Raw genomic sequence first — 14,589 nt, forward strand, 5'->3', positions numbered from 1 at the left:
ATACAAAGTTATAGTTTAGGATTGCGTTCATTTCGAAACCATGGGAAAACGCCTTCTTCGCGTGAGGTGCTCATCCGCGCTGGACACTTCCCGCAGTGTGGTTGTCATTCAAATTCGCGTGCCAAAATTGCTCATTTCCGTACCACCACCATAACCGGCAATAACAGCAAAGCTCCACAAATGGCCGAGAAAGTTATTTGACCGTCCTTGAGACCGGATGAATCAGCAGCAACCGAGAAATTGTTGAACCGAAAGAGGAGAACGGAGGCAAAACGGAGGATAACAAATTTCTTTCACCTATTTATAGCGTGGTGTGGTGAAAAAGAAGGGCAAAAAAACGCGAAGACTGTTGCTTTTAATTCCTTTCGACACTAAGCACCACTTGATTTGGTGCTGAAATCGTGTTGCTTAGATATGTGTTGGTGGGAGCGCATATCACCAGATGCCAGATGCAATGCAGACAACAACAGGTGAGGTATTGCTGTCGGACATAATTTTTTCCGATGTTGATGTTCTGAGCTCTCTGTCTGAGATTAACAAAACTCGGAAATAAATATGCCCAGTTGATATTTAATTCCGCTCCCGAGCGGACATCAAAACATGCTGTCAACATCTTTCCGCGGTCGGAACGATTGATGGATGTGTTTATCGCGTAGCCTACTTAGGAGCGGGAAATAAATTTCACCGATTTAGAGCGAAGTCCTGGGGTGAGGATGCGAATCAACCGTTTTTCCCCACCACCACTGCGCTGTCTCAATCTCGGCTGTTCGCCCTATAAAGTAACGTGTGGAGTGTGCTTTATTTTCGAGAATGACATCATTTCGCGCTTGACCACGATTTACACAGCAGCGCGCGAAGACGCGCCGTGAAACGAAACGATGAGTTCATATTTTTTCGCGCGGCTCTTCTCGCAAAACAAAAAAAAACCAGAGAGAAAGAAGCTTGTAAACATGGTGTGTTATTTGCGTGCTGCCCTCTGTTTCTGTCCGCTCCGGTCGGTGAGGTGTGTCAGTCGTCGAGAGGTGTGGGGTGGTCAATTTTGATTAAATAGGTGGACAATCTTTCTCCTTCGAATGTAGTTCGTTCACATTTGACAGTCATATATACAAACGCTTAAAAATATGTCCTCCGCAGCCGAAAATACAGGTTGATCATATCATAACACATTCCTGGTGACCAGTCGAGAAACATACCGCGCACTGTAGTTGATATTTATTTTTTTCCCCGCGCCTCCAATATTATAAACGATCTCAATTCATTTTTATTGCCACTGCGTCTATAGGCTAGTGGTGGTATGATATAAATTGAGTCAATGCATTCACTTCGTCGAAAAAAAAATCTGGCTGAGTCTCCGCCGCGTTGAGTGACGCTGACGCTACTGGATTGGTTGTTTACAGTCATTAAGCCGCTTGTTTCAAACTGCTGCTGCCACCGAGTGTTATGAACGGGCGGACAGACAGAGAGAGGGTCTAATACGACCCTACCTCTATCTGGCAGGGCAGAACATGTGCCCTGTTTGGATAAAAGCTCCGTTGCATTCTCTCGCAATACTGATTGGCTTACGTAATTGACGCGCGCACTGTGTATCCGCCTGTCAAAACATGTACAACAGGCTGAATGACTGACAACTAGTGTTGCCAATCATGTAATGTAGGTAAACAGCGGCACCAGTAGCATCAGCAGATAACCCTGCGAATGGATCATCGGTGTTATCAGGGGCGTTGTTCATCGTTACTTATTTCCAACTTTTCGTCATTCACCAACGAATGAAAAATTGCCCACATATGCTCTATTTACGCTTACCACGAGTGCAGCAGTTGTGTATTGCGCTCCATCTTTTGTTGTCGGCACTTTGTTTTCGCTGATTTTTTTGAATGAAACCCAATCCCCGGTACTCTTCCATTCAGCGATCGCTCGGTCGGTACGGTACGTACGTACTTCGGGAGAGAATGAGCCGTCAATGTGGGAAAAACAATAAAGTTTTATAATGAATAGTGCCTCTGCTGTGTCGTCCGGTTTATATACACGGGATGTTGTAGTGTTATGACATGAATGAGCGCGCGCTTACTGGATGGACCGAACCGCGGACAGATACACGTGTCACAGCATTACTGTTATTTGTATGGTTCACTGTGTTTACATCGTTCCGGGTTGCGATCGTAAAACTATCACGAGCGAGCAAACACAAAACGAATCGGATCGTGTACTCGATTCACTTGGTTGAACGGATGCGACAATAGCAGCAACCGGAGATGAATTCATGCGTGTTTCACACATCAACCCATTAATACAAATGCTGGACACAACTAAATGGTGTGTCAGATCAAATTGCATCACGGAAAAAAACGCTGTAGAAATTCGCCCAGTAGACCGATCCTTTTGAAAATTTTAGACAGTAAAATAAAAACTATTAAACAACTTTTGGCATTTTCTTTTTATTCATACTTCGAGCCCAAGCCCGTATGCTCGCACCTTCCTCTTTACCCCGTCCATAAGGTTCTGTACAACGTCAGGTTGTAGTTTTTTTTGAACAGAAATCCATTTTTTCTTGAAGTCCGCCTCCGATTTGACAACTTTTGGGTTCTTCCGGAGGGCCTGCTTCATAATCGCCCAATATTTCTCTATTGGGCGAAGCTCCGGCGCGTTGGGCGGGTTCATTTCCTTTGGCACGAAGGTGACCCCGTTGGCTTCGTACCACTCCAACACGTCCTTTGAATAGTGGCACGAAGCGAGATCCGGCCAGAAGATGGTCGGGCCCTCGTGCTGCTTCAATAGTGGTAGTAAGCGCTTCTGTAGGCACTCCTTAAGGTAAACCTGCCCGTTTACCGTGCCGGTCATCACGAAGGGGGCGCTCCGCTTTCCGCAAGAGCACATCGCTTGCCACACCATGTACTTTTTGGCAAACTTGGATAGTTTCTGCTTGCGAATCTCCTCCGGAACGCTGAATTTGTGCTCTGCGGAGAAGAACAAAGGCCGGCAGCTGACGAAAGTCCGCTCTGACGTTGGTTTCGTCGTCCATTACCAGGCAATGCGGCTTCGTCAGCATTTCGGTGTACAGCTTCCGGGCTCGCGTCTTCCCCACCATGTTTTGCCTTTCGTCGCGGTTAGGAGCCTTCTGAACCTTGTATGTACGCTGGCCCTCCCGCTGCTTGGTCCGCTGGACAAATGAACTTGACAAATTCAGCTTATTGGCAACATCCCGGACCGAACTTCTCGGATCACGTCTAAACTGCTTAACTACGCGCTTGTGATCTTTTTCACTGACGGAGCATCCATTTTTGCCGTTCTTCACCTTCCGGTCGATGGTTAGGTTCTCGAAGTATCGTTTTAGTACTCTGCTGACCGTGGATTGGACGATTCCCAGCATCTTACCGATGTCCCGATGTGACAACTCCGGATTCTCGAAATGAGTGCACAGGATTAATTCACGACGCTCTTTTTCGTTCGACGACATTTTTCCAAATTTACGAAAAATTGACAGTGAAGCATGGCCAACGTGATCTATACACTCTTATCTGATTATAAGCGAAAGCTGAAGATATAATTCCTAAAAATTAAATTTCTACAGCGTTTTTTCCGTGATGCAATTTGATGTAACACACCCTTTACACTTAAAGGGTTCATAAAAAACCACTACTATTTCAAATTCTCGGGTCTTCCGAAGCCTCCGATTGCAATTCGAGAGAATCGCGTGAAAAAAGTGTTCCGTTATCGGCTCGTCCCAACTACACTTGCAGGATTCCTCTTTCTAACGAGGTACGATAGGCAGTGCCAAATCGCGTAAAAAAGGATCCAATGTAGTCGAGAGACTTCACGTAGCCCCCTTTAAAGAAGTCTAGTTGATACCTCTAGCACCACAGGATCTAGGAAAGTCAATGATTTGTAAACATTACTCAGGTGTAAGCTTTCAAGGATGAAATTCCTATACCGACTGACTGACAGCCAGAAATAAAAGTTTGAAAAGTGAACCTCCTTTTATTTTGCGGTTTCCAGGACACAGATTCCATACCCAGGATTCTCGATTCGGGCTCCAGATGTCCGACTTCCATCATTTCCAAATCCAAAATTCATATTTCAGTTGACTCGTTTTGAATTCCAAATATGAAGCTACGGCTATGTATTCTGTTGACAAAAGAACCAACAAAAACGAACTCGAATTACAGGAACGGATTTCAAGTATGGATTGACAAATGTAGATTCCGAACCAGAATCACTACTGATTACGATTCAGCGGCGATTCAGATTTCAGATACCACTCGACTTTATTGGATACAAACTTCTAATGAGTAGTGTAAACAGTTTTATCTATGAATCTTTGGCTCGGGGAAGATTGTAGACTTCATAAGTTTGAATTCTGCTTCCAGATTCATGGTTTCACATTCCAAATCATGGATATAGAAGATTTAGACTTTAGCCGCCGCGGGTTGCCACAATTTTCGAAATCGAATTCGAGTCCACAGTGGTTGTATTTCAGATTCTCTATTTGAAATTGCAGTTTCTGCATATTCCACAATCAAAATTTCCGTCGCTGAATATAGACTCAAATTCCAAATGTCAGCTTTAGGTTTATAAACACACGTGATTGGTATTCCACAGTTCACGTGTATAACATGTTGAACACAAGCAGATTAAGATAAGGTATTTTAGCAATCAAAATTTGTGATTCAAGAGTTAGCTGTTAACTTTCAGAGAATTACGTGTGAAGCCTTAAAATTCGATGAGAGTTATAATGTATAGGATAAAATCTATTATTTGAAATCTTGATTCACAAAATCATAACTTTAGGATAAAAATTTGTCATACAAACTGACTGATGTTTGAGAAATGTACATAGAACTAAAAGTTCAAGATTTTAGACATTAGAATGAAATATATGATAGGATATGATTGAAGTTTCATGGTTTGCGATTTGTAAGATGCAAGATTCAGGATTCATGAATTTGATCAACGTTCATGAATTTGAGACTTAGGATTTTGAATTCTAGGTTTATGATTTAAAATGATATTCATTGAAATATTAAATTTTGTTAATATAGCAATCGGAAATCGGTTGTTAGTATTAGCTGTGGGGCTTCTTTTGACACTCTTGAAAATAAGTTGAATTTAGCCGAAAAAATAATTAGGGTAACTCGTCAAATGTTGAACGCTTAGCTGGGTATGTTCATATATTCTCGATTTCTTCACGATAACACATGAAATTACTGAAAACTCCCCACCATCACTCTATAGCAACCATTAAGCGTTATTTCTTGTTATATTTATTAGGTTGGACCAATGGTGTTCTGGCACCCAAATGTTGAACACATATCCATCCATTCAACCAAATGTTGAACGACCCTCGGTGGATGTTGAACAGTTAGTTTCTTACCCCATCAACATTCGTATGTGAGGCCAAGGTGCTTATATTATAAGTATATCGTAAGGTGGGCCAATATGTGAAAACCATTCTGTAGCTTTTTTGAAAGTATACTGTGTTTTGTTTGTGAACGGTTGTGCGAAACCTCACTTCTGATCAGCCGGTCTCTTTCACGCTTCAGGTAAATAATTTCCCTTCTGCTTTCTTCCGTACTGTGTCGTATACCGCTTCCCAACCAACTTAGTGACAAAACGGCCTCACCTAGTATCATATACCCGCCTTGAGTGAGACAAACCGGTAATGTAAATAAACCCACTGACGAAAGCAGGGATGCCAGATACGGGTAAATTGAATATCTTTTGTTTTATTATTTTCATCGAAGTTTTTCAATTTGCAAGAATTTTCAAGTAATATGCCAGAAGAGAAAAAAATGAGTATAGTCGCATATTCAAAATTATAAAAGGATAAAATTGAGTATGGTTACATATATTAAATTGTTTACAAAAGTGGACGTTTCAGTTGCATCGGATTGTTGTCTTCGGTATATTTTTTATTTTGTTGATTTGCACACTAGAAAACTCTAACACAATTGAATTTCAACTGCAGTTTAATTTACACTTGCACATTTTTGAACAGAAACGTTATATCATGTTCTTCAAAAAAAAAACCTGGCTCCCCTTCTAATGGAAAAGACAAGTTGAGGTTATGGGAATTGTTCGACAAATGGAATATGAGATGAAAAAAAACAGAATTTAGAACAATTTATTATTCATATGAGGGGCTCAGAATGCAAGGGGGTAAGGTAAGTGACTTGATCGATTTCTCTTCATCAACTTTTTATTTAGTTAATAACTCAACTGCAAAAACGTTCCAATTTAAGTTTGCTATACAATCCAATAGATGAGGTTCTGACCTATCTTCCACATTTTCAAATACCGCTGGGAATGTATTTGCAGCTAAGTTATGACCAAAAGAGAGAGTCGATGTAGAGAAATCGATCAAATCACTTACGCCCCTTTCATTCTAAGCCCCTCATATAATATGTTAGTGTAACAGGATGATTGAAGAACTGTTAAAAATTCTCAAAAATAGTGGCAGTGAATAATTCGTAGCTGTTTTTATTGTAAAACTTATTTTGAGGATGCACTTTCTTTTTTTTTTTTTTTTTTTTTTGATTGCAGTGTCGAATGATCATTGATTACACAATATTTTCAATCGTGCATTTCAATTGTAAGGGTTATGTAAATCAATTGGACAACATAACTTGTGTAACTTTCAAACGCAGATGTTTTTGAAGATAGTGTTTAGAAAACAACAATTGAAATTGATTTCTAGCTAAAATTCCTCAGACTGTTCAACATTTGGAAAGTGTTCAACAATTAGCGAGGTACCCTATTTCTGATCAGTCCTTATCTCTGTTAAAAAATTACATTAAATTACAGACCCAGATTGCTAATTATGACATCGGAGTCGTTTACGGTATTTTAGATTCACCGTCAGATTCATATTCAGATATATTTGGATTTTGCGTTCAGAGTTCAAAACGAGGTTCCGTTCTCATGTCTCGGATTCTATGTTTTAGTTGGATGTCAGATTCAAGTTCTGGATCTTGAATTCCAGAATCAAATTCAAAATATAAATTACAGATTTCAAAAAATTTCACATCCAAATCGGAATTCTTATTGCAACATTTATTCCATGTTATATTTCAGTCGTATATTTCAAGCTCAACTAATCGATTCTACATCGGAATTCTGGATTCAAAATCTTGGTATAGATTCCAGATACATATTTCGAAATTGGAAACTAATTATTTGAAAACGCTGCTATTTTTGACTCCCCACTTCATTTAGCCTTATTTAGTCTTAGATGGTTCCGAAACATGTTAGGGAATTTAATGGGAACTTTTGAATTTCGAGGATGCAAAATGATGCCAAAGAAACGTCGAAAATATTATATAGTTACAATAAATATTTCTGTAATGGGGGGTCTCCGTTCGATCGTGAGTTCAAAACTCAGGGCCCTTATTGACCATCTTTGTGTTGTTACAGAATAACTACGTCCACACAACAATCATCAGCGATGGAGATCGATCCACGGTCGGAATAAGATCGATTCATCCATACCAACTGCTCTGCTCTGCAAGACACATCTGGCTGCTGTTCTATAAATAACTCAACAATGATCAATCAACTGTCTCCGCTGTCCGGTTTAACAGGATAATGGAAGAACAGAAGGAAAACTCTTACGCCTAAATGGCTACTGTGTAAATGTGTACCATATGCAATGGTATAAAAGAGAATACTCTAACGCCGAAAAATGGTAACTGAGTAATGTGCTAATTATAGACATGATAAACATGTGACATGTACACGATTAAAATTCGCCTCTGTTACAGCTAAAATTCTAATGAGCCTAAAATAAACAAAAGGGGTAAAAAAACAAATATTTCTGTTGATAACATCGAGAATCTGGAGTGTAAAAGTAACCCCCACGGTACCTATGGTTCTGGATACAATATTGTTTATTATCTGAAAGTTTCGACCCGAATATCACGATCCAGAAAGTTGGAGTCTTCTATACAAAAATGCGTCTAGGTACAAATCACTGATCGTGTGTGTTTTTGGATCCAGACTATAGATAACAGACACGATTTAAATAACCTTAAATTACAGACTCAGATCGCTAATTATGACATCGGAGTTGTTTACGGTATTTTAGATTCAGATTATTCATAATCATATATATTTGGATTACGGATTCAGATTTCAGAACGAGGTTCCGTTTTCAAATATTGGATTCCATGTTTCAGTTGGATGTCAGATTGAAGTTCTGGATCCTGAATTCCAGAATCAAATCTATATAAATAAAAAAAGATTTGGTGTCCGTTCCTCACTATTTAATTCGAGTACAGAGCAACGAATTTGAACAGTCAGTATCAGGTTTGAGTCTGCGTCAGGTTTATATGTCAAAAAAAATTATGAAAACAATTCGGAAAAATGGAAAATTGGAATGTAATTTTTTTTAGCAAATTTTGTATATCTATTTAAATGAATATGATTTGGTATCCGCACATTTTTAGTGGCGTTCGTTCGATTCAACTTCTCGTCATATTTGTGAATAAATACAGGAATCCTAAGTGCCTTACCCTGCAGCTCGTTCCGTTATGATATTCAGTAATAGAAAAGTAGATAATCTAACTGGAAAGAGCTGTTTCATACTGGATGATAGCAACCGCTGACGGTCATTTGTTCTTTCCTACTAACTCACGGAAGAGTGGTCGAGTGTGAGAAGACACACCCACGCGCGCGTGCTTCTACTGTTGCGACTTAGCGCTCGTTCGTTTGCTTCCGGCTTCACAGCAGCGGCGGCGCTACATCGAACGACATAACGCGCAATTTCTCCTCATAATCAACGGGGCAGATCTTCTGAGATAGGCCCAATTCCGGTATGAATAGCGGAGAACTAGTGTTTGTGCGACCATATCGTCGTGCGTGTCCCATATGATTTCCTAATGGCACGAAATTGTTGACTTCCTCATTCCTTTGCCACTGCGCGGCTTTATCCCACCGCATTGGAGTTGGTTAATCGAATTAAGGCAGAGATAAAAAAGAATGCGTAAACGCTTGCCCTCTGGAGCGGAAGTGGTGTTTAGGGGAATGACGACGTTGGCTTACCGTAGGATACTGCCGGACTGGAGCAGCTGCGTGCCAAGGGGATCCGGGTTCCGGGCGTGATCGATGAATCATCGCAGGTATCTTTGTGGCGTTTGTGCGGATTGTGAATGGCTGCAGAAGAGAAAACAGATGAGAAACACATTAATTGAGAGTGACAAAAATTGTCGTTCGGGACCCCTGAAATATATTAAAATCGCTGCCTGATCGGCCAAAGCGAGCATGATCTCATGCTCGCCTCTCCTTCTGACAGCGCTTTGTTTACTTTTCTGTGATTCATGGTGGCTAAAATGTAAATGCACCTCGTGCGGGGCCGAGCCCGACAACAACTGGTTGTGGGCTCCCCGTGCGCAGCGAGAAACTTGTTTTCTGTACGGACTCCTCTGAGCGCGCGAGCACGTTTGTGTGTGGAGAAATCCAGTCAACCACGAAACAAACTTGAAAGGTCGTATCTGCGTTTTTTACTGCAGCCTTCCTACTACCTTGTACAGGGGGTAGCGGAAAGTTGGTTTAACGGTAACGGTGAGCGGCGGCGGCGGCCAGAGGCAGGTTGTTGGCATTTTTGCTTGCATCAGGCGTCGCGCCTCGGTCTGCGCTCGGCAGGGAGCCTTTTCGATGAACACGAGGAAAATGGTGGCTGCTTTAAGGAGGCTGCTGCGAAGCTCGTTCTCTTCCTGCTTTAGGGCAGGTGTATCTCAGGTACTGATGATAGAGAACTGTTGTTCCGGGGTTTTCGATAAGCCGAGGAATTATTTTTCAGGGTCCCCTCGTTGATAGTTTTGGACATCCTCTGAAGCGAGTTTGCATAAATGATTCAAGATCTCTGCCGAGTGTGAGTCATTTAGGAGTCCCAAGAAGTTTCGAGCAGATTTCGTGGTATGTTTTCCGGTTTTTTTTCATTGTTTCCAATCGAAGCCACAATAAGCTGGAATGGAGGAGTAGCAGCATAAAATTTTACACGCAACATGCAAGGCCGTTTCCACCCAGGCTGAGTACGAAGCGGGTACAACGTGAGCGTTGCGATTCGTATACTGGTATGTAATTCGAGTCGGCAGCGCAACATGTTCGCTTTCCCTCTTTCCTGTACCACACACCCACCCCCGACACTCGGCCTCATATCTCTTCGCACTGTTTTTGCTGCCTCGAGTTTCTTTGCTGCTGCAACCGGCCGCTATGACTCAGATGTTTATATGAGATTTAATTTAAAAATAATACATCCATTTTGGATCAACCGCAGCTCGATCTCTTCGTCCGCCGAAGATCGTCTCCTCGGTGGTGGCGGATTATTTTCATTTTCTTTCCTGTTACGAATTTCCGCTCCCTTCACCATCCGAGCATCGAGACGAGAGTGCGGGATCTGTGTGTACGACATCGTCTCTGTGTTCTTCTATTTGCTTGTGCAATCTTGGCTGCTGCTGCTGCAGTTGTTGGTGTGGTTGCTGTTTTCACATATTTTGAAACACACTCGCTCTGGTTGTCGCTGTGGTTGGCTGGTTGCGTTCGCAGCAGACCGCCTCAGATATGACTCATCCATCCATCCGGAGGGCACGGCTAGAGGATGGCCCCGCCGAACAACAGGCAGCCCCCAGTCTGTTGTGTTTGGCAAAAACAGAGGAAAAACAAAAACAGCGATCCAAAGAAGTAAACGACCGAGATCGGGCTGCGCTCTTCTTCTGTTGTGGCCACAGCAGATGCTTTTATCGCACCGAGAGCTCTGAGTTGGTCTTGCGGTTGTGGTTGCGCGATTGTTTTGTATAGCATAGTGGGGCATAAGTCAAACATATCTGCTGTTTAAATAATATCTGTTTACGATTAGAAAGCCAGCGCTATCGGTATCTTCCAGGTTAGAGCACGATCAAAGAGCAGATCGTGTGCGAAGCGAAACCTCAAAATTAGCCCCAACGAATCGAATTTTCTGATAGTTTAGACTTGCGGCGGCAATTGCCCACGGCGGAACTGTTCGGTCTAGACCACATTCATCACACCCGGCTGGAGATACAAAGGAATTCCCAGTTTCGACTCCTCCGGCTAATGTGTGTGTGTGGTTGCGAAGTTGTATTCAACTTCCTGGAATTTCCCCTGCACACACGGCGACTGTGAGTTATGCTGAACGATGATGAATCACTGCGGTTCAGTGACTTGTTGTTATTTCGCTGTTAGACTTCGTCAGAGATCTCGTCGGCTTGCGGACGACCGGATTCAATGAAGCTGAAATCACAACCATCAACTTCCAGCGATGGCAATTATCGGGGTTCTGATTTAATTGCTGCACTCATAAATCCGCAAATATTTCGCGGAATGGTTGTTTTGCTCCGGCTGTTCCGCTAAGATCATAGCGAGCTACACTACGCTGTCCATCGGATGGGGATTATGTCATGCTTGTTTCGTAGAAGCTGGAAAAACATCTTCGGGGAATTCTCAATGTATCGTGAGCAACCATATGGAGATCCCTTTTCACACTTATATTCGTTCTTATTTATTTGTTTATTGATTTTATGTCCCACTATAAGATTAGATCATCTTCACAACACAATTTATTCAATAAATCCGGCTACAGTTCCCCGACCACGTGCTTGTCCCTACCGAATTCGATGCGAACAACATATTTTTGCGGGACGGTTGTTTGACATCGCACCCATACAGCCTCACGACTTTCTTGTAACCGGGTTCACCGTAAAATTGCAACATTTTGTGATTTATTTTCTTTCTTCACACTCGGTTATAATGTTTACAATGATAGTACATCTCATTGAGAGATTAGATCTTCTTCGCAATTTTTCGCCAATAGACCCGATCCATGGCTGCAGTTCTCCAACTCCCGACCGCACCAATTCTTGCCAAGTCTTGCTCAATCTTGTCCAACCACCTCGCTCGCTGGGCTCCTCTCTTCCTTGTTCCTGCTGGATTCGATGCGAACACCATCATTGCAGGGCTGCTGTCCGGAAATCTTGCAACAAGCTCTGCCTATCGCACTCGTACAGCCTTGGCGACTTTCTGGACGCTGGGTTCGTCGTAGAGTTGCACCAGTTCGTGGTTCATTCTCCTTCTCCATACTCCGTTATACTGTACATAACCGTATATTATTCTGAACATTCGACGTTCCGAAAATCCTTCCGAGTAACTTCATACTTCGTGCCCATAGCGGACTACACTATCTAACGAATCTTCATTTAATCCGTAGTCCATGACATTTTTGGCGACGATGACAACTTCGAAGGCCATTTCAACAGATCAAACCCCTTTGTTAGATTTCCTACTAGAGTTTGAATGACGAAATTCTTCCAATCCCCGAGTCGGTAGCCAATGTCAGCATGGGCAGATCGTGTTCCTCAAACGGACCGATCCACCCAACCACCCGGGAAGTCACGGCTACGGAAATGGGAGGTTGTTGCTACGATTCTGACCGGGAAGTATGTATCCAAAGTTGGAGGAAAGAACTGAATGATCAAGCGAACGTAGAGGCTTTCGAACGATCGACGTCATTGTCTCCAATACATCAAGAATGGAACCCATGTATGGAATTCCGAGCTATCCGATGACCAGCTTAAGACACTTTGATTTGTTTGGCGATTTTACGGTCACCATAAAATGTCAATTCTGAACCAATCCTTTTTCTTTATGGAGTCCGTAACGATCATCAAATCGACACGTCTCTGACGGAACTCTTCTGAAATATCCCTTCTCCGTCTCGAGGTAGATTACAGCGTTCTCAAAATAGCTAGCTTAACCTACCGGAAGCCATTGGAGGTAGAGATGCAGACACCGTGAGACACTCAGACTGGAAGAGCAGCGTGTAGTAACGACGGTAGCGACACACGGCAGCGACGGCGACGACGTGCGGACACTTGTCGTTGGTATTTTGGTCGGGGCGAGACTAATGTCCCCCAGCGGGTGCACTCGGAGACACCTAGTCGCTTGGTTTGAGGATCGCGAAATCACCGCCGAGAGGAAGAGTTTTGCGTCGCGCTCGAATGAAATTCTAATTATAAAAATATAAATCTGTTTCGTTTCTGGCGTGGCGCACGGTTGGTCGGTCGGAAGAACAGAGGGATCGGTACCGATCGCCGTGATGGGAAGACTCATTGCTCAAACATGCGGCGGGGGACCAAATTAATGTGCTGCTGCGGCCCCCCTGAGCTTCTCGCTGAATTTCATTTGATATTTAAAACTGTGGTTGAACACAACTTTTGCTGGTGGACACTTTGATCTGACACTTACCCAACTTGGTGGTAGGCATTAGCCTTAATCCTAAACAGGTGGACTCGCGCTTTATCCTCATCTTCGTGAACGTTACGTCGGCGCGGGTTGTTACCAATGCAGGTGAGGACGACTCCGGGCTTGAGAAGCACGAAGCGGTGACTGCTGCTAAGCGATTGGTGATAATTTTGACAGGTGATAGAGCGTTCGCTGACAGCTGTCGCTAGCGGGGCAGGCGATCGACTTAACGAACGAATGACTCAATCGGGCAACTATTCTTCGTGCGCCCCTTTTACCGTGTTTATGCAACTTCTATTTAGAAATGATCTCACAGCCCTTCTCTCGATCGTTTCTCTCTCTCGTTCTCTTTCGACAGGATCACTTTTTCTTACTGGCTGAACGCAATCAATTTACTGTAATGCTCACAAATCTAGGTAAGATGAATCACTTCTATTCACACTACACATTATGCAAGAGATTTACAACTGTAGAATCATTAAGTATAATTTGTTTTCTGCTTCTGCTCTCTTCCACTTCACCACACTAATAATGTACCAAAGCTGAGGCTCGCGATTAATTCGCACTTGTTACACTATATATTTGACTCGTTTCTATCTTTTCTACCTTTTTGCATTTGAATACAAAAATCTCATTCACGTATATGCGTGCGGTACGTATGTGTAAAAGTGTTGGTCACTGAAGTAAAAGCACTTGATTTCACTTTATATCACTCGTTTTTTTTGTTTGCAGACTCTGTAGTTTTGTTTCCTTGTCGTTTACAAACGGTCGCACACACGTTGATGAGTAATCCGTCTGTGGAGGGGAGATTTCGCTTTTGATTTGATCCAGAGGTCCTTTGCATTCAGTAAAACAAACAATCGCCTAATGTTCTCTCACAAACTAATCAGAACGGGTATACCAACTCAAAGTTTGGAACGCTTCTTGAACGGCGCGAAGCTGAAAAGTTGAGCTTACTTAACCAGTGAAACTAACACGATTGGTTGGGTGCGAAAGGACCGCGAAAATATGTGAACCGAACAACAGGAACAGAGAGACAGACACTAGTAACGAACGAACGAACGCACACGTGTGCCGTGCTGCTACTCTACCGACCACAGAAATACGAATGACGGCTGCCGTCGAGTTACTGCTGCCTCGGGTTTCGCAGCTCACATTCCATCTGGTGACGGATGCACGAACACTCAGGCGACGGGGTGGCTTGCGATGGCACCAACACCACCACATAGCACTATCACTCCGCTGCTGGTGTGTGGTAGCTGACGTCACACGGAAATGATTCGGCCAAAGGTATATGGGATGGTTGCACGTGTCCCCGTAGGATCGGTAAATGTGTTTCGCGAT

At 42.9% G+C, this 14,589-nt stretch overlaps 1 protein-coding gene across 1 annotated transcript in view; it reads right to left on the minus strand.

The window, feature by feature from the left end:
• LOC129780335 (protein phosphatase Slingshot) overlaps positions 1 to 14,372 on the minus strand; it is a 54,129-nt gene extending 39,757 nt beyond the window's left edge. The window contains exons 1-2 of the mRNA XM_055788486.1: positions 13,249 to 14,372; positions 9,011 to 9,144 (exon numbers count right to left, since the gene is read on the minus strand). Of these exons, the coding sequence (XP_055644461.1) occupies positions 9,011 to 9,144; positions 13,249 to 13,309 (195 nt within the window). The 5' untranslated portion in view covers positions 13,310 to 14,372. The remainder of the gene's footprint in view (positions 1 to 9,010; positions 9,145 to 13,248) is intronic.
• Between the last annotated feature and the right edge of the window lie 217 nt (positions 14,373 to 14,589).

Source organism: Toxorhynchites rutilus, chromosome 1, assembly GCF_029784135.1.
Source record: "Toxorhynchites rutilus septentrionalis strain SRP chromosome 1, ASM2978413v1, whole genome shotgun sequence".
Lineage (NCBI taxonomy): Eukaryota > Metazoa > Arthropoda > Insecta > Diptera > Culicidae > Toxorhynchites > Toxorhynchites rutilus.